This window comes from Rhipicephalus sanguineus, chromosome 3 (genome assembly GCF_013339695.2).
Source record: "Rhipicephalus sanguineus isolate Rsan-2018 chromosome 3, BIME_Rsan_1.4, whole genome shotgun sequence".
In the NCBI taxonomy this organism is placed as follows: Eukaryota; Metazoa; Arthropoda; class Arachnida; order Ixodida; family Ixodidae; genus Rhipicephalus; species Rhipicephalus sanguineus.
The window spans coordinates 76,538,313-76,564,572 of NC_051178.1; the positions used below are offsets into that span (position 1 = coordinate 76,538,313).

The 26,260-nt window shown below is 46.0% G+C and overlaps 1 protein-coding gene and 1 long non-coding RNA gene across 2 annotated transcripts; both read right to left on the bottom strand.

Annotated features, from left to right (window-relative positions):
* On the bottom strand, positions 1-25,911 carry LOC119384983 (uncharacterized). The gene is made up of 5 exons (XM_037652577.2): positions 25,771-25,911; positions 15,072-15,238; positions 10,835-10,917; positions 5,649-5,732; positions 1-128 (listed from the first exon to the last, which is right to left on the bottom strand). Exons 1-5 carry the CDS (start codon positions 25,903-25,905, stop codon positions 1-3), a joined length of 597 nt encoding a protein of 198 aa, XP_037508505.2. The 5' UTR covers positions 25,906-25,911.
* On the bottom strand, positions 3,125-4,273 carry LOC125757616 (uncharacterized). Its single transcript, XR_007415352.1, has 3 exons — positions 4,091-4,273; positions 3,379-3,496; positions 3,125-3,284 (listed from the first exon to the last, which is right to left on the bottom strand). It is a non-coding gene; the product is annotated as an uncharacterized LOC125757616 (long non-coding RNA).
* Positions 25,912-26,260: the final 349 nt, after the last annotated feature.

The window sequence follows — 26,260 nt, forward strand, 5'->3', positions numbered from 1 at the left end:
TTATTTCTTTTCGCACAAATCTTGGTCGTACACGATGTGCTTTTCTGGCCCGCAGAGCAAGTGGTACACGAAGAAGCAGAGCGACGAAAGCTCGTCCACCTTGCCTGCTTTCGCCCAGAGTTCGCAGCCTGGAAAAAAAAACAAAAAATCACAGCATATCCACGGGGTGAATGATGATGAGTGGGGCGAAGCTACGGAGGGAATCATCTGTAAACCGTGAAACTCTTCCGTGAAATGCGCCCAGTACATAATATAAAGAGTGTGAAACATCGTGTGTATATTAAACATCAAACTTTTATTGTACTGTTGGTTTACGTGGTCCCTTCATTATCACTTGTGATCGGTGAAATGCAAGGAAGAAGTCCGCTCCCGAGCGAAAGAGCGCCAAGAGCGACCGCATTCCCCGCTCGCCCTGTGCGAATTAAAGGCAAGGCTAGAGGGAAGACAGGACGCGCGTTCCACGACGCGAGGTCGGTAGCATGCCCAACGAAAGCCAACGGAACGCGATCGTGCAAGCACAGAATACTTATACTACCATTTACAGAAGGGAAACTGTACCTTTGACAGTGCAACGGAAATAAGGGTAGCGGTGGCGTTGTGAACTAAAGTATCCGACCAAGGGATGGCGCTGCGAAAACTATCATCATCATTGCGTTGAGGCAATATGGCTGCCGCATTGCTGGCGGGTGCGGGTGGTCGCGGTGCGCGCCCGCTGGTTCTGGGCGTTTATTCACTCCTGTCCGGGGGTTGTATTCGCGCGCACGGCAGCCTATCGTTACTACTAATATTTCCGTTACGTCGCCAGGTGACCGAAAGGCCTCAACTGGCAAAAAACACGCCAAGCAAGTAAGCTTACATTGTTTATTGGCAATCGTGAATGTAGCAGTATACATGTAAACAAGCAGCACTGTCAGTTACAGAGTTGAACAATACATACAAGAAATAGAAATATCCATCTGCTTAATAAAATTGCCAGCTGAAACTGAGCAACTCTATGTCTCTTGGCTCGTTCAGCATACCTCTTATAGTACGCAGAACGAAGCGTCAGACGATACTATTTACGATGGGTGACCCTTGCACAGTACTTGCGTACAGTGCTGCCCGTCCTCTTTCTCACTTACACATGCGCGTTTGACGATTTGAGCGGTAATAAACAAACAGCATCAAAGCTCGCAAAAGATGCAGTGCCAGTAAGATTAGCCTCAGCCCGACGTACTATTTTGACAACACATTGGCGAGACCCACTCGGCGCTGAAAAAAAAAAAGTGAACCACACTGTTGTGCTAGCTATTCCTGTACATAACGTGTTCTCGTTATTGTGCTCAATATCCTTGTGTTCGTGCCTGCGCGCCGATCTTTTTACGATGAATTCCGACCATTTAGCTCAACTTTCAGTTCAGCTAAGCTCGTGTGTTCTGGGAAAACACCATTTACGGTATCACGTTGAAAAGGAAACTTGGTTCATGTTTCAAAAGAGGTTGCAGTGACAAACACTTCAGTTGAGTAACTGTTGGCGAATAAGGAAAGCCTTAGCCTGAATCCAACATTTCAGCAAGTGAACATTCCTGTAAAGGTTGTCATGGAAGACAAGTTTCGAGAAGTGAGCTACCCTTGCTCGCCCACTGTTTATCAACTGACGTATGTGATAGCGGATGCCTGCGCGTGTTCCTGAAAGCACTCATTTATAAATAAAAAAGAATGATGTACCAGTGGACAGCACCGACAATAGACTGCACATGATGTGTGCGCGCACAATAGAGACATTTGGAACAGTAGTATACTAGACAGCTAGGAAGTGCTGGAAGTAATAGTAGCAATGTTGGAAAAATGGGCAGTGAGTAATCATTTCTGTCAAATGTGTATAATTAGCTTCTTTGTGTAATTGCTATGTTTCGCACTGAAAAATAAATTAGTCCATTTTTTCTGGTGCCAATGGTGCATAGTCGTGAAAGACACTGCTTAAACGATGGACGATTGCAGAAGCTGAATTTACATTTTCATTCTTCACTACCTCCTAACTGTCTGCCTCACTCTTAACACGGGTGTCACACAAAACTAATAAGGCGGCAATAGGGGCTAGATGGCATGTCTTCGTGCTTGTGATGCGCTGCAGGTAGACACGGACCAGAAAAAACGAGAACAACACAGGGTGATGCGCAACACCTTGTGCTGTTCTCGTTTTTTCTGGTCCGTGTCTACCTGCAGCGCATCACAAGCATGAACACAAAACTAGCCTTTTTTGGATATATAGCTCACGCCAATATCAAAGAAATAGCCGTTATTACACATTCAAATCTTCAACATGCACAAACACTGGCCAACTCTATTGAACTCTGATTGTATCTATTGAGTGCACTCATTTATTTTTCTGTTAAAAATAAACATACTTTTAAAAACTCCGTGTCATGTGTCAGGTCTGTTATCTAGAACAAATATTATTTGCTACTTGTCTGTGGTTCCACTTCACATACAAAACAAATTGCTTGCACAAATGCAACGGTGCTGTACCCTCTTTTCTGGATGCGTCTGTTTACATATCATCCCATTAATGTATTGGCGAAGTTCATTGAATAAAACTAAAGACTAAATTTTCAAATGCTTTACAAATTCAACAGCCTGTTTCATAGAACACTGCCCAAAATGTCCTTATGCACATTCTTCTATTCTCCTACTCCCATCATCAAACGTTATTTATTCCAGAGTAGCGACCCGGAAACTATTCTCCAGGTGACCACTACACGAAATGCCTTGTTTAATGAAGGCACGAGTGTTTGCACACAGTTTTCTATTTTAGAACCTTCACAATGTCCCTACAAGCAATCGGTGCACGTACATAACTCTTTGTTTCAGCACTACTGTAGCTTTCCCTGCCATTGCTTTGCAACAGCCTCCACAATTGCAGCAAACTATATTCACTGGGAAAAAACAAGTGCTGCTAAATATGCACTACTACTGGCCCACTTGCTACCAAGTTACATGTGATACTCTATGCAAAGTTTCACACGTAGATTAAAGTGCAGTATGTGCACCCCATCACATGCACTATCCAAGAAATTTGAAGCCAGCACATTTCCTCTAAACTGAGTAATTCATGAAGCAAGAAGCAATCATTTGTGGACCCAATTTCGTACTGCTTCAACATGCCGTACACTATCACTGCTTTTCAGTATAAGGCTTGCATTTGTCCGCCTGGTAAACTTTGGTGGTGGATAGGCGACTCTTGAGCTTCTTACGACTTGGTGTGGGTAGCTTGGAAACCAATGATCTCTCTTTTGTCCAGTTTCCTGAGAAGAAAAAAATTGAGTCATGAGAAAAAGCAAGAAAGAAATGATGAAAGAAAAAAAATTGGTTCAATAAGTAAAGTGTCCACAACCATACCTTGTGAGGATTTGGGACGACGAATTTACTTTCTGTAGTGGAACATCCTCTGCTGACTTGAGGTAGGTTCAGAGATAAAGCATCCGAGCGGGTGCTGATATGAGCAGTTTCTTGGAGGCTGTGGTTGGGTTGGAAGAGGAAAAAATAATGATTACTGTGGTAGAAGCGTGAGTGGACTTGTGATTCATGTCTGAGAAGAATGTATATGAGAGCACTGCATGAGAAAAATAGTGTGCACATAACATTGCTTTGTTGTGAATTTGTTTTAGTGGTGACCTTCAGTGGACCGTGTCTGACCAAGCCTCAATTAGAGGATACTAAGTTAGTTAATTTCCCAACTCTATAAACTACATGGTATGTGCAAATGTAATATGTATGATTGTAAACTTACGAAAATGTATAAATGCATATACATACTATAAGTTCACTTGGCTCTACCATGCATTGGACTTATGAGCATTTATCTCAGAAGACTAATTTGTGCAGAAATAGGTAAAACTTATGCTGTGATCTGTGTTACAAAGTTTAGCAGTAAAGATATTTTTTGCAAAAGTGAGAACGAAGTAAATAATCTTAGAAAATGTCATTGTAATCCACAAGCGGTGCATCCGATCAGCTGGACGAGTCGTAAAACCTTTTGAAATGACAAAAACCGTAGCGCATGCAAAAAAAAAAGCTATGTTCAAATGCAAAGCAGTGCATTTTCACTCACCGGTGCGCACACCCACATGGTGCATGGTTATTCCGTTTTCGTAGGTAGTCTCCAAGCTCCTTGCTGGCATTGAATTTTCACGCTGGCAGCCGGTGAAGCGCCGCAGCTGACGTGATTCACAGGCTTTAGACACGTTCGCTTTGTGGCAGCAGCATGTAAAATTTGGCGCACAAACTCGCATTGCTATATGAAAACTGATTTAAAACGGAGCTGCGTAACGCCGATCAAAGAAAACGACCGCGGTACAATTTGAATGAAATAACCGACCGAAGCGCAATCGATGCCAATGGGCTGCTGCTTTTCGAGCGTCAATGTAATCTCAATACTTGTCCTCAAACAATCAAGCTCTTGTATTAACTCTAGAAGTAACACAAAAACTGGTCCCTACTAGCTGTATGCAAAATGACACGGTAACTAAGATTTTAACAATCTTCTGATACATTCTGAAATAAAATTTTTGGCTGCGTTGAGCGCCCCTAACACGGAAAATGCGAACTAACTTATCCGACCGCTAAAAGAGGAGTTAGTAGCTCCACTCTCCGCGCATATCGATGGAACTCGCCGCGGTTGATTTTTTCGCCCTCTGCGGCGATCACTGGAACTTGAGACTTTCCGGGGCCTGGTGCAAGTGCTCCGGCTTCGCATCGCCTCATGGTTCCATTTAGCGTCCCAAAACCAAACATATTGCTCAAGGTGTGCCTTTCGTTTTTCGTAGAAATAATTTCTTTATCATGTACATTAAGACGAAAAGTTGAAAGCTCACTAGAGTGTATCGCCCGCAAAGTATGTCTTTTAGTGTGATTTAACTCTCGTACGGCAGGGTCCTCGCGCCGTTGCCGGTCCACCTCGCCCGTTGACGATCGGGCGAGGTGGCTAAATACAACTACTACTACTACACTTTAAGAAAAACATCTGGCGTTCTTTCGTTCTGCTTTTACAAAACATCTGGCGTCTTTCGTTGGTTTATTTCATCAATCAACGGCGTTTTGAACAAAATTTTTATTGTTTAATCACGCACAGGAGAAATCTCACCAGGCACTACCTTGGAGGTAAACAATGGCTGCTAATGGCAATGAGAGACAGAAGAAGTCGGCTTTTAGCTAACACTTACACTTCTACTTCTACTAACGTTTCCTACTGGAACATGCCAATGGCTGCTAATGGGGAATGAGAGACAGAAGAATTCGGCTTTTAGTTAACGCGCACGCTGCGAATTTTTTATTGTTCAACAACGCACAGGAGAAATCTCCCACCGGCACCACCTTGGAGGTGAAAGCGTAAGACTTGTTACTCACTACTACGATCACGACGACTACGAGGGACGAACGGGTGCCGCCTTAAGGAGCTTCGCCCCTAAAACACAAAGCAACATATGAGCGAATAGCTCTCAGAGCGCCTCTAATATTTTCGCCTCCGCCGAAAATGCGGCCGCCGCGGCTGGGATTCGACCTAGCGACCTGCGGGTAAGCAGTCTAGCGCTGTCAGAACGCTGTTTACCGGTTACAGTCAGAGATCGTGCATTCGTATTTGTTCATGCCTCATTTGCGGCAACACTTACCGTTTTTACGGTGCGGGAGCCGAAAGATTTCACAGTTATCGTATTCAGAAAAGATGAGGCCGTAATCCAGGACGAAATCTTTTTCTAAAGGAAATCAGAAACACAACAGATCGTTAATGACGCTCACATTAAAGTGTAAAAAAAGTAATCTTTACGAAAACTCTATTTCTTCACGAACTAATTGACTCATAACTATAGCGGTATTGCACTAAAATTCATTGTTGAGTGCTAGGGGAGCTGCAGCCGTGCTTTTGCTCATATACGCATGAATCACGGCCTTTTTGTTCACAATTCAAGGTTAGTATTTGAACATCCGCTGACTGATTATTCGCAATACTTGTGGCATCGCGACACCCTAACAAACCCTCTACCCGATTCATTATGGGTTTTTTGTCTGTAGTAATAGTTCTTGGGCCCTTATCTTCTACGAGAAGCGGTTCGAAGAAACGCGGTTCTAAGAGTAGCGACTTGGTGCAATCTTTTAAACATAATAACTTCATGCGGGCTCATACGTAGGAACTTGCATCGATATTTTCTCTATTATTTTGGTGCAGCTACAAATACTTTACGCAGAGCATTTGCAGTGAGGCGCCTTAGTGTCCGCCGCGTGTGAGGCAACATTGTTTTATCATTATTGTAGAAACTGGCGCTGCCTGTACTCGAAGCAGTGGAACAACATTCCACTGTTGCTAACATTGTACTTTGACTATGTGTACAATAAAGCAACATATGCTTTTCTTATGAGTTATTTATTTTCATAACCAGTGCCTTTCTTTTTTCTACCTCTCGTATTTCTTTCGTTCATTTACATTTCATAATCGCAGCCGTGCCACGGGACAACACAGTCGTGTAAGCAGCTGCAAGGCATCGTTCATTATGCAGCGTTTGTTAGACAAAGATAGTCATAGAATCACAGCGAGGGTGCATTCCAGCACTTGATAATTCCATGCAGTTTCAGGGTAGAATACGGCGAACGCAGTGAGTGCAACAGAGAAAAATACAGGGCCCTTCTGGCCGACCTATAAACGTATTCAGAGGCAGTTCTCATCGTAGTAGCTATGTGTGATTCCTTTCGCCCTTAACAAGTTACTATTACGCACCTAAATAAAACTGAGTATTCTCGAGCCGTGTCCGTAAAACACTTAATTTCTTACGATAAAGTCGTAATTCGCAATAATTTATATGTTTTTTAGCGCGCAGACCGACTTCGTAAATCCCAGTCAATGCCTGGGCGAACGCTCTCCTCGGGCCGTCGAGCGTGCGCTCCGCCTCGCTCGACGCTGCCGCGGGGTGGCGCTGTGCGAGTAGACTATGGGAAGCTGGCGCTGAATGGCCGCGCGTATTACGAAGCTCACAAATTCATGTTTGCACCTGGGTTTTATTGCATTCGTGCTTCTCGCAGGCTTTCACAGGTACAGGGGGGATGTTTTCATCACGCTCTGACCGCGGTGGCAATAAAAACAATACTAGATGGCGTTTGATTGTAACATTGTCTTTTAATCACTCGTCCAGGCTATAACCACTTGAAGATAAATGCGAAACAGCAAAGAATGTAGATGCCACAGGTTCGCGTTTCTTTATAACCACTGTACATATTCTGCAGGCAGTCTGTCAGGCCGTCCTGCCGGTTCAATACTTGCATTCGAGTTTGATGGTATACGCGTTTTACTTTCTATTTCAGACTATTGCAACCACGCCAATGCCTTAGTATGTCATACTGTTGTGTTCCACTCTGCAAAGGGAGCGGAAAGAAATCACGATTGTATTTTTTCTTATTTCTCTTTATTGATAAAGAAAAAGAAACTCACAGGGTCCCTTATGCATTCACGTAAGACGACTGAAACACGAAAGCCATCTTCTTCTTTTTCCCAGTCAATGTATTGAACACGCTCTGCCTCCCTCCGAGATATTTCTGCCCCTGACGTGGTTTTCTTACAGCCTCAACAATCGGAGGCACTGCAAGCTTTCTGCACCTCAGCTGATTAAGCACTGCCTCCGTGATCGGCCCATTTTGATGAAGCGAAGATGTAATATCACGACAGTGACGTCACGATGATGTCAGAAAATTTTGTGATATGTCACGTCATATGATGACGTCATCAGGTATTCACGATTTCTTGCATCACTCGTATTGACGCCGCCGACGTTCAATTTTCGCGTTTGATGGGGCATCTAAGGCTTTCGCATTAATACACTGTTCGGCTGTTGTTCCATGAAATTACAGCTGTCGCTGGTGTTCGGGAAAGGTGGCTTGAAGTAATGAGGCGGGATAATTGGTCTCTTAATACTTCTTCAAACTACACTATAATATGTAGCGACCATTTACGACCACAAGATTTCATACACTATAAGAAGCGAAGACTGAAGAAGGATGCAGTAGCGCCAGTCTTTGCAGGCTACCCTTTACATTTGCAGCCCAAGGTAACAGCTGAACGAAGCATGGCAAGTATTCCTAAACGTCACCGTGCTGCGTCCTAACAGTGAACGAATGCATGTTCTCGCGGCCGCCGCCATGTGCAGCGCTGAAATTAGGTGCCGAAGCGGAAGAATTGGAGTCCATGGACACCACATGCGCTACCGGCGAAACAACCAACAGTCACCATGTGCAGTGTCAGAATGAAGGCGTGCACAAGGCTGAGCAGGCTACCCCATGCGACAAAAGCGTCCAGGTCAACAGCCGTTCGGCCTCTACTTTGGTCACTGCCGAAAAGGCCGAATGGAAGAGAAAAGAAACAGTGCTGACGAGACAGATACTCAGGCTACAACAGTCCATCGACGAAAACAAAGACGAGCTCAAGCAAGTTACAACAGGCCGCCTTTTTCACGACTCTTTGGCTGAAGTTGAGAGTCGGCACTACGACTTTAGACTTGAATGACAATGTCTGTTCACACACATCGGCAAGTGTTGCAGGAAGCGCGCGGCACATGCAGCTGTTCTTGTTTTTTTTTTTTTTCGTACCACCACGATATAAGTGGTTTATGCTTTCAAATGGTGGAATCACTTGGCATAGTTCCTCATTTTCTGGCACGAGCTGTTGCTTTCTCTCGGTGGCAGCGAATGTAGTTCTCAAAAGCTTTACGAAGGGAACGGGTGATCACGTATATCCCTAGAAGCATTCTAGTGACATTTCGTGCTTTTTAGCGCATGAACTCCAGGCTTGCGTGTAGTGTGCTACGCCAGCAGACGGGAGCACGCATCGGGGAAGTTTAAGCGCCCAAGCTTTCAGTATTAGCTCCTGCCAAATGCTGCTTTCAAAAATCGACTTTCAGACAGTAAAAACCGATGCTCATAAAGCGAACGCAATGGTGACAAACAAATGTTCCCCTCGTCATTGGCATACGCTCTTTGGTATCGGCCTAGCAGACGACGCGCGAATGTCTCGATCAAATAGCCGCGAAAGACACATGCCTTAGAAACGGGTTGGCTTCCAAGAACGGCAAGCGCTTCACGATTCCCGTTTAGAAGTTTTCATTGTACATTAAACAGCGCGAATGCAACCGAAAACTGAACTATGCAACAACTTCGAATGCAGCCACAGCATTACTTTGCGCGAGCGACGACGCGACGGCGGGTCTACTCCGGTGGCGGGGCCTGGCGGCTAAAAGCCGCACTAACGCCGACAGCCGGCTCGCACAGCGCTCCTCTCCTTTGCCCACGCAAAAAAAAAAAAAAAAAGATAGAGAAGGCGCTAACTTGACTTTATTTGTATTCATTTATTCAACTTGTATTTATTTAGTCAATACTGCGGACCATGAGTCCGCAGTATTGAATATATAAATGAATAATTTTAACAACACAGTGATTACGTGCCGAATAACTATCATTTTGTTGAGGCAGTTATTTTCCAGTACTCAGGTGGCGTCAATCCCATCGCATTCATGCGAGTTAATAGGTACCGTTCATGTTATTTGAAAGCAAACGAAGTTGAAACAATGCCTTTATTGGGTAACGAGAGAAAAGAACGCCAGGCCTGCGCGGAAAGCGCAGCACAGTCACAGCAAAAGCTGGAAGAGCGGCATTTCTAGAGCCCGTTATAAACTCTCTTGTGGCTACTAATACAAGTAGATTAGCAACGTACCCACTACGCCATAAATCATAATTTTTGGGAAGTTGGGAAGCACCCACCACGACATTATTCGTTATTCTGCGGAGAAGCGAGGTACCATCTGTAAGGCATTATGTGCATTTTGTTGATGGGGCGGTTGATGACGATGAAGAATTATGGCTGAGCCCATGGTAATGGGTTGGAAGCTTTGCATGACCCACTAGTTACGTAATTCACACTGTGTGACGGCCGGTCGTTATTTAACTGTGCCACCACGCTTTATAACATACGTTAACCGCAGACACGGAGAGAGAGAGAGAGAGAGAATTAACTTGATTGACATTCTGAGGAAATGAATAATGGGAGCCTTATGGGCTTCTTTGGCATCCAAGAGAAGTGCACTTGCGAGGAACCCCCTACGCTATAAATCATCATAATTTTTGAGAAATAGGGAAGCAGCCACTATGCAACTTTTTGTCATTCTGCGGAGAACCGTGGTATTCACTAAACACGTGTAAGGCATTACGTGCACTTTGTTGATGCTGTGGCTCATGACGATGAAGAATTATGGCAGTGGCCTTTGTAATGGGTTGGAACCAATCAACAAGCCACTCGTTGCGCAATTCGCATTGTGTGGCGCCCGGTTACAGAATTCGCGTTGTGTGGCGCCTGGTTGTTATTTTACTCTTCTACCACGCTATATTGCATATGTTAATGTAGTTCCTTCCCGACATGAAGCCCGTATAGGGTCTTTTTGGAGCACAGTTTCAAGCACCGGCATGGCTCTGAGGTAGAATACTGGGCTCCCACGCAGAGGGCCCAGGTTCGAACCTCGTTCCTTCCCGGATGTGTTTTCTTATTTAGTGTTTTTCTTATTTCACGCGATAATGGTTACCGACACCGGCGGCGGCGGCGGCGGACAACTACGGTGCCAAAAACAGCCCTTGTTGTGATGTCATAACAGCTTTCGCTGTAAAATGCAAAGAAATTGTGGCGTGACCGTTTTCGTATATATTGCGCTTCCTTTCGATATTGATCATATTAGTTCATCGACTCGAGGGCGAAAAATGCGCACATATGCACTGCTCTTCGCACATTTTAAGAGGTAGATCAGCCGTACACACGCGAGTGTGGCCTTACCGAGCGACGAGGAGGCTTCTATGACGTTTGGAACAGTGTAGCCCTCGGATGCACGAGCCCATGAGTACGCAGTTGTGTTCTTCCTGAAAATGGCAAAATATGAGCTGTTTAAGAACACTGTGCTCAGTTTTCGCTATTTTCAGTAAGCTGGCTTTCATTCGGTTGCGGCAATGCGAGCGGGAGTGAAATGGAGAAGGGAAATAAAGATAGCCACTGTGGTATTTTGTAAGGCTTCTTGGTTTTGTAGTTCTTATTGAGCTCCACTACTTGATTACAAAGAATTATACAGTTCTTTAAATGCGAAGCACTTCTTAGCGAACTTCTGCAACTTTGACCGCATCTATCTATCTATCTATCTATCTATCTATCTATCTATCTATCTATCTATCTATCTATCTATCTATCTATCTATCTATCTATCTATCTATCTATCTATCTATCTATCTATCTATCTATCTATCTATCTATCTATCTATCTATCTATCTATCTATCTATCTATCTATCTATCTATCTATCTATCTATCTATCTATCTATCTATCTATCTATCTATCTATCTATCTATCTATCTATCTATCTATCTATCTATCTATCTATCTATCTATCTATCTATCTATCTATCTATCTATCCGCCTACGGCTTTGTACTCTCTTGGCTCTTTCGTTAATGGGATGTGTACGAAACTTGGCATGACATAAGATGACTCTATGACGAAGTAAATGGCAGGTAATAGCATGAAAATCCGTAATATGCATCTCATGAACGGCATCGATTTACATGTCATGGTCTGGTGCTTTTGCGGCCGCTTTGTTAACTTGATATACACCACAATTGGTATGGCGTGCAAATCATGACACGCATGTGATTACAGCATGATTTATATGAAATGGACAAGCGGAGCTGCCGGCGGTTTAATTAAACAAATATACACAAAATTGGTACGACAAGGCATTTTTGTATTGTGAACGTAAGTGACAGGTGATAACATGAAAATCATGACATGCATGTCACGTATAGAATGATTTACATGCCGCGGCCGGTTCGCTAGCAGGATATACATCAAGACTGGTATTGCGCGACGTGACTGCATAAAGAACATAAGTGACACGTGGTAACACGTAAAATCATGACATGCATGTTATGTACGGCATAACTTACATGCCACGGTCATGGTGCATTCGCGGCCGTTTCCCTAGTTTGATATACATCAAGATCGGTATAGTGCGACGTGGTTGTACGACGAACATGCATGGCAGGTGGCAACATAAAAATCATGAGATGCATGTCATGTACGGTATCATTTACATGCCACGCTCATGGTACGATCGCGGCAGGTTCGCCAGCTTGATATGCACCAATATTGACAATGCGCGACGTGACTGTATGAGGAATATAAATAACAGGTGGTGACATGAAAATCATGACATCCATGTCATGTACGGCATCATTTACGCGCCATGCTCAAGGCCGTTGGAAAGCTGGATATACTCAACATTCGCACTGAGCGACATGTCTGTATGACGAACATCAGTGAAAGGTGATAGCAAAAATCATGATATGGATGTCATGTACGGCATGATTTACATGCCACGCACATGGCGTGCTCGTGGCCGTTTTGCAGGATTGGCACACACCAACCTTGGCATTGGTCGACGTGACTGTATAGGAACATAAATGATAGGCGGTAACATGAAAATAATGACATGCATGTCATGTAAGGCATGATTTACATGCCACGCTCATGGTGGACTCGCGGCCGTTTTGCCAGCTTGATATAGACCAACAATGGTATAGCACGACGTGAATGTATGAGGAACATAAGTGACAGGTGGTAACATAAAAGTCATGATATGCATGTCATGTACGGCATGATGTACATGCCCCTCTCATGGTGCGCTCGCGGCCGTTTCGCTGGCTTCATATACACCAAAATTGGCTTTGCTCGACGTGAATATATGACGAACATAGGTGACAGGTGGTAACATAAAAATCAGAACATTAATATTATGTACGGCACGATTTACATGCCATGCTCATGGTGCGCTCGCGGCCGTTCGCGAGCTTGATATACACCACATTGGTATTTCGTGATGTGAATGCATGAGGAACATAAGTTACAGGTGTTAACGTAAATATCATGACATGCATGTCATGTGCGGCATGATTTAGGTGCCACGCTCATAGTGCGCTCGCGGCCGTTTCGCAAGTTTGATATACACCAACATTGCTATCCTTCGACGTGACTCTATGACGAATATAAATGACAGGCGGTAACATGAAAATCATGACATGCACGTCATGTATGACATGATTTACATGGCACGCTCACAGCGCGCTCGCGGCCGGTTCGCTGACTTGCTATACGACAAAACTGGTATGGCGCGACATGAGTGAGCGAAGAACATAAATTAGAGGTCATGCACTGTGTATAACATAATATACGTTTCATTAGCTTGGTATATTCCAGGTTTTACATGCATTCAGGCATGACAAACATGCGATATATAGGGAACTAAATGTCATCGCATGAATGACTTCACATGCCTCTAAGACAAACAATGCGATGTGTGCAGCTCTATGTTGGCTGCTTCGCATTAAAATGATTCCCACAGAGCGTGGGATCTGCACTAATTTTGATGAACTACGAACTTTATTTGCCCTGCTTCAACATTAGTTTCACAGAATACTTTTGTGTCATATGCGAACGTTCATTTCAAATTGCTGCATAATCGTCATCCTATTCACTTTAGAAGGGCTTGGAATTCACTAGGCGCAGCCATTTATTACCGTTTTATTTTGTCTAAGATGCCCTGAAACTCATTTGTTGATCGCAGACATCATTCGCTTCCACCATGAAATTGTGAAACACTGTCAAACTATGTGACAGAAATGTTTGCTCACAGCTCGCTTTAAGCAGAACAATCCGCTAGCTTCTATTCCTCGGTCTATAGCGCAGCATTTGGATGCGTGTCAGGCCAGCATTCGTATTTTTTCATATATTTGGGTAGGTACGAGTTGTTTGTCTGACGGAATTGATTATTGCACCTCCGTGTACTTGGTTCTGGGCCTCAGACTCACCAGCCTGAAATTTCCCTCATATATACGGTTCTTAGAAATTAGCAGCATCCTTTGGAGGTCTCGAGCAGAAGCATAATAACCCTTTCAGCCCTGGATTTTTTATTTTGGCTGGAGACATTTTTTGTGCGTGTTTTCTTAATAGTTAGGACCTCAGAAGACCAAAAACGAAAAATTGAGCCAGTGTTGCAAGTATTTATGGATTAATTAGCATGGAATCAAATTTGGTCATCAGGGCTCAGTGGTTGTGAAATTAGGAAAATGGCTTCTTTATTTCTGCTACTCACTAGAGTACACAAAATGTGAACCACGTCTCATTTTTCAGTGTGATACTCCTTGAAACAGCTTCTGTACGACGTCCCAAAAACGGCGCTCAGCCGCCTCGCCAGCTGACCCGCCTCGGCGTCACCCACGACTTCCGTCAAGCTTTTTCTTCTTTGTGGCTCCCAGCTCCGCAAATATGTCGCAACATTAGTGTCAATCACAGTGGGGATCATTGAAGAAGTATTTCTCCAAGAATGAGCAGCTTTGGTTTCATTTCCAAGGTGCTAGGGGAACTTTTGTGCAGTGTCGTCAATTCACGACGCCGGGGCCGAAAGGGATAACGCGCATTTTGATAAGGCGACAGTATCAGTTAGATGCTTCATAAAACGCGTAAAGTAACCGTTACGGTCAACAGGAAAGATGCAAGAAATTATAATCACGTGATGACGTCACCGCATGACGCCACAATGACATCACTCGTAACCATAGTTTGTGAAGTCATCAGGACGTGACTGTGTCTTAGCGTGACGTCGCGTGATGCCGTAATCGCATGACATCCCCGCTCTGCTAAAGGTGGGCCGATTTCAGAGGCACTGCAAAATCACGTGAGTTGCAAAAGGCTTCCAATGCCTTCAATCCAGGAGGCACTGCAAAACCACTTTGGGTGCAGAAAGCTTTCGGGTGGGGGAAGTTCAATACAGTCGACTGAAAAAAAGAAACAAAATGACTGTCGCTTCGAGTATTCTTAGACAAATTCATAAGGAACCGTGTGAGTTTTTTTGTTCTTTCTTTTTTTGCGGCCCTGCAGAGAACAATCACGTAACACTGGAGTGGACCTAACATATTGATGTGGCGATTCCTAGAAGTAAACAAAGATTTAAGCTCGAAATAATACTCACACTGAGCCATCTTTGGGATCCGTTGACCCAAAAACGCTTGTCGTGTAGTGTTCCTTTTCGTTAACAGAGATTAGATCGGTGAAGACGCACTTCCGGTTGAATCCGTAAAATGGCTCATCCGCATAGGATCTCATGTAAAGATAAAACTTTCCCGGCAAAGTCAGTGCCTGCAACCGGAATAAAATTAAATCAAAATGCCTTACACTGTAAAAACTGGTAAGGGTATCGCAAGAGTAAGAAAGCCGAGTAACTCTTCAGAACGTTGTTTTACTCTCGCAAAGCATCGAATAGAGTGAAATGTACGTCCAATCTGTACGAAAGGAGAGAGTGAAATGTGCTTATACTCCACCTTTCTGCGAGAGAGTGGAATGTACATATACTCTTCTGGCGGGAGAGAATAAAACGCAGTTATACTCCAGCTCCTTATATATAGGTCGATGTGCCGGCATACCACGAGCGACGAGCATTCATTATTAAGCGCACGTATATACAGTAGCGAGCACTGCATTCGTCGCGGAGCTAGAGACGACTACTAAGAGAAAGCAGCGTTATCAGCACCTCCCACTGCTTTTCAGTGTACTGGAAGGCACTGCGATAAGGCCTAATATCCGCGCTCTTAGCTTTCGATGTGCGTAGTTAAATAAGCGAATATCACCTCATGGAGTCGGTCACGGTCGACACTACATTGGAACGGTTATTAAATTCGTCTTATTTCAATATCCACGTTTTCCCCTTCGAACGTCGCGCACGGAGTACACTGCTCTAAGCTAAATGGTCCGTACGGCTATAGTGGGCTATTACGGTTGTGATCTCGGAATGTGAACAATAATGACCGAAATATGTCCCAGGGGATGATGAAAACTGAAGTGTTCAGTGTGCAGTTCAGAAGTACAACGTTTTCTACATAGAAATAACTAACCGCTTAGCGAGTCAATGCGAATGCCTTGCATATCATCGGTTACGACAATCTTGTTCACTCAGAAACTGTGCCGCATTGACGTTCTGATGCCGGGAAGCACAAAACAAACAAATGTACTACCTTCTGTTTGATTGTCGCATGTACGGAGACACTCAAACCAGCGTTTCTAAACATGAAAATGAGGACAGGTCACTAACGTGATCACTGACAACATGAACGAAAAACACAGCGCATGTAGACTTCCAGTATGGCGTTGCGGTAGCGTGTCGGACTCGCAATCTGAGTTGCATGAAGATGTCTTTGGTTCGAACCTCGCTCGCGATCTTTTTTTCGAACGTCTTTTTTTGTCGTAGTGCTCTTTATTATGTCATCATTACGATCTACGCATGAACAAATTGTCAAAAGTAATTTGAAGGCCCAATGTTGGCCCGAGTTGTGCTATTTTTTTCTTGAGGTGTACTACTACTCCTTGCGAAGGGGTCCAGCTATTATGTTTGGGCAAGAGTAATGTTACTCTGTTGAGGTGGAATACTATAACCCTTTCTAGAGTAATTCCGGGCCTCAAAAAGAGGTGATTTACTCTGTAAAAGAGAGTAATATATGGGAGAAGAATATACTCTCCCAAAGAGAGTGTCCGGCACTCTCTTAGGTCAATCCCACGCTTTACTCTCTTAGGTTTTACAGTGTACCTATAGTAGACAAGAACAGCCAATACCGTACTGAATTAAGTTTGTACACCCTTCGCGGTCGAAATATAGATGGAATAGATGGAAGAAACGAGAAAGAATTGATACGTTTACGTTCCTTAGCAAAGGTTATAGCTTCAATAATACCAACGACAGATCATTTTGCTAAGGTTCACGAAATGGGAGCAGCGTTTTCTTTCAAATGGTTCGAATAACGAAAGAGAGAGAGAGAACAAAACCTTTTAATGAAAACCAATGGTTTCCTCGATTGTGGGAGGCGACGACGGCTAGTCGGCCAGGAGCCCCTGCTCCTTGGCGGCTGCCTCTGCCCGCCCCGTGATCCAGACCTGCACGGCAGGGTCGGAGCTGAGCAGTGCGGCCTCCCACTGCTGCGTAGTGGTAATTTGCAAGCCCTGTGGGCCACGATGCACAGGTTTACTGGGACAGCCCCAAAGCATGTGAAATAGGTCGGCCCGGGGGGCCCGGCACAGCTTGCACTCAGGTGTAAATATAGTAGGAGAAATATATGAGTAGAGAATTGGCGTCGGAAACGAGCCCGTCTGGAGTTGCCTCCATAGAAGCTCCTGTCGTTTGGTTAGTGATTCGTTCCCTGGGGGATACTGAAGTCTGGCCAATCGATAATACTGTGTAATTTCGTGATACGTCACCATACGGTCGCGTGTCGACCACCCAATTTCCTCTATCTCATTCCCCGTTCCGACCTGGGTTGAGCCATGGGCTCGGGAGGCGAAAGCTCGAGCCTGTCGGTGGGCGGCCTCATTACCAGGGAGTGAGGAGTGGGCTGGGGCCCATATAATTTGGACAGTGCGATGTTTAGTGTTCTGGTTCAAAATTTTGTTAGCTATTGCGGAAATGCGCCCTTTGGTATAATTGCGAATAGCTGATTTCGAATCGCTGATTATTTATGTTGCAGCAGTGTTGGCTATGGCCAAGGCGATGGCCGCCTCCTCTGCCTCGTCTGGATTAGTCGTTTTGATTGATCCTCCCGATATGACTTGCCCCGCATAGTTCACCACGGCGACCGAAAAACCCTGGTGTCCAGTGAGCTCGGCCGCGTCAACATACGCCGTTTTCGTATTTGTCTCAAAGCGGCTGTGCAGGGCCTTGGCCCGTTCGATCCGCCGTTCAATGTGATAGGTGGGGTTCATATTTCGAGGTATGGGGAGAATTTTGAGATGTGCTCTCTGATCGGAGGATATATTGACTTTAGGGGATGAAGCAGGTGTGAAACGGATGCCAGCTTCTGCGAGAGTATAGCGACCGGCTGGGGTTCGCGATAACCTCTCGTACTGCGCGGTGAGGTGGGCCTCCACCATCTCCTCTAACGTATTGTTGAGGCCCAGGGCGAAAAACTTCTCCGTGGAAGTGCGTATCGGTAGGCCGAGTGCTACCTTGTACACCTTCCATAAGAGTGTGTCGACCTTGGACTTGTCAGTTGTCGTTAAGCGCAGATACGGCAAACTGTATGTAATTCTGCTCAGCACAAAGGCCTGAACGAGCCGGAGAGTGTTGGACTCCTTCAAACCCGCGTGCTTATTAGTGATTCTAGTTATTAGCCTGAGCGTTTGTAGTGTTGCATTTTGCAATCTACTCAGCGTTTCAGTATTGCGCCCTGTGTTTTGGATAAAAAGTCCGAGGATCCTGATTGTTGGGACTTCCGGTATTGGTTGCTCTCCCGCGAAGATTGTGATCTTGGGTGGGGGGCTGCTTGAACCCCGTCTCCCGCGCTGCTCCCGAACGACGAGCAATTCGGATTTCTGCGTCGAGCATTCCAGCCCTCGAGGTCGGACATAGGCTTCAATTGTTCGTACCGCCTGCTGTAAGGTTTCTTCGATGTGTGCGTCGTTTCCTCGGGTGACCCAAAGGGTGACGTCATCAGCATAGATGCTATGTTTGAGATCTGGGATTCGGGACAATAGAGGTGGCAATCCTCTCATTGCCAAATTGAAAAGAAAAGGGGATAAAACTGATCCCTGAGGAGTGCCTCGACTGCCTAAAAGAAGCGTTTTCGAGCTGAGATCACCAATGCTGAGCTCCGCTGTCCCATTGTTTAAAAAATCTCGGACATAAGAGTAAATGCGCGGGCCCACGCCTAGTTGATGTAGTGATTGAAGAATAGCAGAATGGGCGATGTTGTCGAAGGCTTTTGTCAAGTCCAGTCCCAATATTGCCTTAGTGCCCGCCGCAGAGGTACTATCTAGCACGTCGTGCTGAATGCGCAGCATGGCGTCCTGGGTCGACAGTCCAGGGCGGAAACCGATCATTGTGGGAGGAAGCAGGTTGTTATCCTCCACATAGCTGCTAAGTCGATTAAGTACGACATGTTCCATTAATTTACCTAGACAGGAGGTAAGCGAGATGGGGCGGAGGTTTTCTAAACGTAGTGGTTTGCCTGATTTGGGTATAAAAATAACCCTCGCATGTTTCCATTGTTGTGGAAGCACACCCTTCTCCCAGCATGAGTTCATGTATTCCGTGATAGCCTTAATGGAAGTGTCATCTAAATTGCGAAGAGATTTGTTGGTGACTTTATCTGCTCCTGGAGCGGATTTTACCTTCAACTGAAGCGTAGCTGCCCTTACTTCCGCTTCCAGGATGGGAGCATCCATGGTGGGTGCATCGGGACCAGTGTAGTCTGGATGAGCTTGGGGTGGGTGGGAAGCTATGTATGTTTCCTGGAGGGTTTGGAGCAACTCATCATGACTGCCCTGAAACTGGTGAACTAAGCAAAGGAGCCTTTCTCGTTGGGCCGATTTACATCTGGCCGGTTCAAGAAGATAGCGTAGGACCTGCCATGTACGAGCGACGCTAAGCTGTCCTTCCATACTATCGCAAATTTGATTCCACTTCTGGGAGGTCAGCTTGTCGGCATATGCAGCGATTTGTGCGTCCAACTGTGCGATCCTAAGTCTAAGTTTCTTATTGAGTCGCTGATTGCGCCATCTGTTCTGAATACTGCTGCGAGCCTGCCATAAATGGAGGAGATGGGAGTCCACCTCCTCAATTCCGGCGGATTCGGGAACCTCCTTCGTGACAGCTGAGACATCTCCATTCAGTGTCGCAGTCCATTCCTCGAGATTTTCTATACAAGTAGGTGCGGTTTGTTCTCTGTATGCGCGGAATTTGTCCCAGTCCGTGAGAAAAGATTTTCTACCTGTGGGTTTAGCAGGGCCTGATTGTATAAGTGATTGGATTATGCAATGGTCACTACCTAGGGTTTCGTTTAACTTTTTCCATTTCCATTGTGGAATGTTTCGAACAAAGGTAAGGTCGGGGGTAGTGTCCCTCGCTGTACTTGTGCCAATACGAGTGGGATAGCTGTGATCTGTAGTTAAAGTAAGGCGGTGTTGTTGCGCCTGATTCCATAGGTCTTTGCCTTTGGGTGTAGATGTTAGGTATCCCCAGCATATGTGGGCAGCATTAAAGTCACCCACAATTATAAAGCTGTTGTGCTGCACTAATTGCAGTGCCTTGGCAAACAGTGTGCCAAAGCGATGAGCTCGACATTTTGGGGGGCTGTATAAATTTAATATGAAAAGACTGTGCCCTCCTCGTTTTCGTGGGATGAGTTCTAAGAAAACATGTGCTATACCCATGTCCTCATCAAAGTGGTGCTGCAGAACTGGGAGGTTGCGGCGTACTAATATGGATATACTAGGGTTTGCAGGGCTATAGTGAAAACATGTGAATTTCGATAGTGAAAACATGTGAATGCAGGGCTATAAGATTTGTAGCCGGCTAGCTTCGCCTGTCCCATTACTTCTTGCAGGGCAATTATATCGGGTGCATCCCTGGTGTCAACGAATTGCTGGAGGTTCCCCCGTTTACGGCGGAACCCCCGACAATTCCATTGCCAAATCGTATAGTTATTGCGCTCCATCATGAGCGGGGGGTCCGTATAGCGGCGCTGGGTAAGGGAGCGCAGATTGGGACGGTGCCTGTGTAGGGCGAGGTATTGAGGTAGTCGACCGCCGGTCGTATGGTTTACTAGGCTTGGTAGCTTTAAAAGGCTGTGCCGAGTCACCCTGACGTGAAACTTCGTCGATTTGCGCAGTCATGCTATCAAGCCGCGCGTTCGTCGTATTGATTAGTGTTTGTACAGTATCCACTAGTTGCGCTAAGCTTGTTTGAAAACTGTCAAATTTGGTTTCCAAATTAGTGACTCTCGTTTCGAACTGAGTCGTGCGGTCCACTTTCGGAGCCTTACGCTTAGGCGGAGGCGAGTTATCATCCAGGTTATTATCTTCTTTGGCCGCTGAGGGCTCATTAGGATTAGCTAAAACCTGGGTGGTCGGCTGGTCAGACCGCTGTAATTGTTTAAGCTGCGCTATTTCTTTCTCTTGTCTTGAAATTATTTCACTTAACTGTGCTATTTGCGCCTCCAGGGCTTGCAATTTCTTATCATCGACAGCAGCCTGCAAGGGAGGCCCACTAGCCCAGCCCACCTGATTATTCCTGGGTCGGGATTGGGACCTCGGCTTGGTCGGCAGCGGCGGGAAGGAGAGGAAGCGGCTCCTGCTCCGAGCAGCCCCCGGCTCTTGTCGCTTTCGTTCCTTGGAACGGCTAGGTCTCTGGGGGTGTCCTCCTTGGTGCGGGGTTGGCTCTTGAGGGGACTGTGACACTCGTTGTTCGAGCCGTCGCCTCCGGATAATAGGTGGCGTCGCGAAACGTTTCCTACAGTCTTTCGAACGCGCCATGTGCGGGCCTCCACACACCACGCACTTCGGTTCACACTCGTGTTCCTGCAGAGGATTGTCCTGACCACATTTCTGGCACCGTTTAACAGCAGGTGTTGGGCAGATGTCCTGGCGATGCCCTATGGCACGACATATGCTGCAGACTTCAATTTTCTTCTTATACAGTAAGCAGCGCATAAGAGTGCCCCTGTACTTCATGTAGTGAGGGACCATTGGTCCCTCGAAGACTATGATGACATAGTTAGTGGTACCGAGACGCCGAGCTTGCAGTACCCTGGGTGTATTGTTCTGGAAGCTGGCCATGATATCCGCTTGCGTGTCATATCCGGGGATGCCATGTAGAATCCCTTTCGCAGAATCATCCGGAGCAGTGACGTAGGGGCTCACCTTGTAGGATTTGCCATGGAGCAGAATCTCTGACAAGCTACTGTAGGTCTTTGCTCGTCCTTCGTCCGGTGTAGAAATCAGCACCAAGTTCTGCGCACGATTTACCTGCACCACATCTGTGATGGTCGTGGTGTCTGGGAAACGTAGAGTTTTCCTGATGCAGTCAGCGATTTCAGCTTCACTACAGACGCTGAGGTTCAGTCCGTCGCGGGGCCGAACGACGATTTTGTAGTCATTAGCAGGCATCTGCGGCGGAGGTGCACGCCGACGCGGCCTGCGCGGCTCACCTGGTTTAGACGCTCCGCTCTTTTCAACGATGGATTTTTGCGACGCTGTTTGCGACGCCGTTTGCGACCCGTCGGTTTGTTTAGATGTTGCGCTAGCGTCCACGAAAGCTCCGGCGGCAGCCTTCTTGGTAGTTCTTCCACGCCCAAGGGCCTTGTGGGCTTCCATCCAACCGGGTTGGTCAAGTTCTTCGGGGGACACGTCGGTCCCATCCACTACCACCTCCATGTCTGCAGGGTGGTGGGCGATGTTGGCGACGCCGGCGACGCCGGCGCTAGGCCTAGCGCGGCCACCAGTGAGCCAGACTTCAAAGGCAGTGCGTTACGAAATATGGGTGGACTTGCCGAAAGAACGGTTTCAGAGGGTGCTGGACGACTTCCCGTGCTGATGGTGAAGGTTTGTTTCCCGACACTTTGCAACTGCCGGTCGCTGGAGATCGAAAAACGTAGAGCTCATGCGAAGCGCGTCCGCTTGGCGTGGCTCCCTAGCGGCCGTCCAATAACGAAAGAGTGCATTTTAGAGCGCAGCTCTTCGGCCCCCGTTCCGGCGTTGAGCGGCGTCGCCGTCACCGTCGCCGTCGGTGGCGTAACCGATAACATAAAAAACTAAATAAAAAAAAAATACCCAGGGCCGAATGGGACTTCAACCCGGGCCCTCTGCGTCGCAGTCGAGTATTTTACCACAGAGCCAAGCTGGCTTTTTCTTCACTGAACCGGGCCACGCTAGTGCTTGAAACTCATTTGCAAAAAAAAAAAAAAACCCTACACAGGTGTCATGTCCAGCAAGGGATCGCGTTAACCTATGTATTATGTAATATGAGGGGAGGGGACTTGCGCGCGCATTTGGCACTGATGCCCATTCGTACAGTTTATTTTCTTAAAGGGCCCCTCACCAGGTGACCTAACGAATTTTAGTTACACATTGCAAGTTGTTGCGAGCCCAATAAAGAGCATTATGCCACAAGAATTTTTCTAATCGGTAGGTTAGAAGCTGAGAAAAACAATAATTTGTAGCGGCGCGAAACCATGATGCGAGGAGGCGAGCTGCAAACCCTCGCCGCTCGCCCCGCGTAGCCTTCGCAAGCCAAATCCCTTCCCTGCCCTCTTCGACACGCGAGCGGAAGGATCACATAACGCATACGCATGAACACGTCATACGCACAGAATGTCACGAGCGCATGACGCGCCCGAACCAGCCCGAGCCCCCGAGACGCGAGCGGTGTTGTGGCGGCGTTCTTTGCGCTTCATCTCTGCAAGTTATGCCGAATGCGCCCTCGCCGATCACTTGGCTTTCAACCTATTACTGAGCTCGAAAGCTGCAACATTTGTACGGACGCGAGACTAGCGTTGTGCCGCATGAACATCTAGTTAGACGCGGGAGGATAAATGAGCCTAATGAGCGCTGGAACGCAGTAGAAAATTAGTTTCGTTGTAAAGGGTGGCGTCTGCACGATGCGCAAAGCGCGAGAACACGAACGCGTGCGAAACGGAGGTAGATTAGTCTCGAATCTCGCTGCGATTCGCAGTAAAAATTAAAAGAAGAAAACGCACACATTCCGTTTGTGTGTTTTATTATTGCTCTCAAGTTTTATTCATCCATTCAAGCAACAAAGTACAAAAACTACGCGTCGTGTGAAATAATTATCGCAGTGTCACAAGCTACTGTTGGCGACGTCAGAGCACACTCGTCTACGTAGAGGAGCGACGTCACAGCACTACCATCTACGTAGGGCCATTCTCTCATGCACGTCATCCCCTCATTCTCTGGGCGCGTGGACGCGAGAAGAAGGGCAAGCAGCGTTCAGCTTGAAATTTGACCCATTTACGCGGCGCGTAGCGTTGCAAATTTTGGCAGACGTAATGGTGAACGCCTAGTGCATGGATTGCGCTCGTCAGCTCAAAATTGTCAAACCTGGTGAGGGGCCCTTTAAGCGAAGCTTCTATGAGTTACACATTTCAGAGGCGGCGGCATAGTTCCCGAAAAAGTCGGCACAGGAGTGTGTGTACAGAAATGAGGGTGTACACAAATTCGGCCCTCCAAGGTACGCCGGTGCAGATGTATTTGTGTCCGCTTTTTTCCAAAAAATGATGATCTCTCGATCGTGAGCTTCTCGGCAATTAGCCGTTGCTGATGCGGTTATCAGATCTTTTATCGAGGTCACTTGAGATTTCACATTGCCGCATTTCAATGCTGCCGTTCGCTGTTGGATTTGAATATTTCACGTATGAGAGTGATTGATGCCTGTAGCAACTGAAGTGGTGCCATACTAAGCACATGTGTGCTTTTGCCGGCATTGGGAGAGAAAAGAGCTGAGAGAGAGCGTTGCGCAATGCGAAAGAAAGAAAGAAAGAAAGAGAAAGAAGGAAAGAAAGAAAAAGAAAGAAAGAAAGAAAGAAAGAAAGAAAGAAAGAAAGAAAGAAAGAAAGAAAGAAAGAAGAAAGAAAGAAGGAAGAAAGAAAGGAAGGAAGAAAGAAAGAAAAATAAAAGTAGAAGGTCGGGCACGTGCACGTCAAGATTCGCTTGCTCCCATTTCCCCATAGGGGAAGGGAGCCATTTTTTATGTAGACACTGCGGTTAGGTAATAAAGATAAGTTTAATAGACAGAATCATATGGCATCTATCTTCCTTTCCCTTTCCCCCTCCCCTTAGTGTAGGGTAGCAAACCGGATGCTACAAGTCTGGTTAACCTCCCTGCCTTTCTCTCGTTTTCTTATTTGTCTCTCTCTCTCTCTTCTGTGTAGATCTGGCGATGTGGCCTATTGCACGGTCTGCAGCCAGGACCACGGCTCGGGTTTAACGCTGACTCGGTGAAGATGCAGCGTAAACTTGAACAGCTTCTACATACGACGCCAGGGGGGTCTACAAAGATGCGCTACAGGCGATCACTTTGAGTTAGAACCTTATGGTGTTTCCTAAGGATAGCTGGTAGCTTTGACGCCGACAATGTTTCGATTCGTCCTTGGTTTATAAAAGCCACCTTGCTTGAACATAGGCTTTCCGTTGGTAGTCATTCATCTTGTAGTAGCTTTTGTTTGATCCTGGTATCAGTTCGGTGCTAATGGGAATCAGTCTTGGGCGCAGCGCCGAAAGCCATGATGAGTGATTAGTAATAATTTCTAGGGTTTGGCAAGCATAAACCACGACATGGTTATGAGGCACACCGTAGGTGGGCGCTCCAGAGTAATTTTGACGCCCTGGGGTTTTTTAACTTGTACACAAATCTTAGTACACGGGATTTATTCTATATCGCTGCCAACGGAATGAAGCCGCCGTCGCCACGAATTGAAACCACGTCTTGAGCTTACCAGCGCGACACCTCAGCCTGTTAAGCTACGACGGTGTGTAAGGCCATGTCGAGGGTTTTAGCCTTTTGTGCGCGTCCAGTATTTGTACAGCAGCTGCTGAATACAAATCCGGACTTGTTGTCCCCCCATCCACAATTTGTGGAACAAAAATAGCTCCCGATTGTAAACGCAATACGAACGCCCGATATTAACCTCGTGTCGTTATCTGTGCTTGATCCCTACCAAGTTGCATCACCTAGTACAAGTATCGGTAAATAAAAATATTTGACCTTTTATTTCATTCCAAAATTAGCATGTTTTTGAAAAACAAAATACGCTGGCATATGTTAAAAGAAATCATATAGAATTTCTACAGAACGCGCAGCACGTGCGCTTAAAATTTCAACATCCTTAGCTTACCTTCCAGGCATCTTGAAAAGGGGACAAATATGGTTTCCGTTCGGGGAGGTCGTCCGTTCGGGTTAGAAGAAATTTTGCAGATATGAATAGAGCGATCAATGAAATGCTTAGAGGGTTTCCTTGTAGGGTTGTCATGATACCAACAGGGTCTGCGTTCAATGAATATCTGAAAATAATAAAAAGAGAATCAGACGGTTAGCACAAGTAAGACTGTTAGAAGAAAATTCGTACAAGTTAGATGGAGTTTCCTGGGCGTTCCACGGTATAAAAAATGCCGTTGTATGGCAATATTGTTACGAAGCGAAGCAAACATTATTTAGTGCTGTCGTTTCCGAAGTGATGAAGATAACGGGTGTACGTGAAAACGCTTGAGCTTGAGGAAGTCGCTGCATAGGCCTCTCGCGTTTGTCACAATATTTCAAAAGCCTCACATGAGAATTTTCAGTAAAGTTGAATGATTGCTCGGTCTGACCTACAAAATATTTTTTTT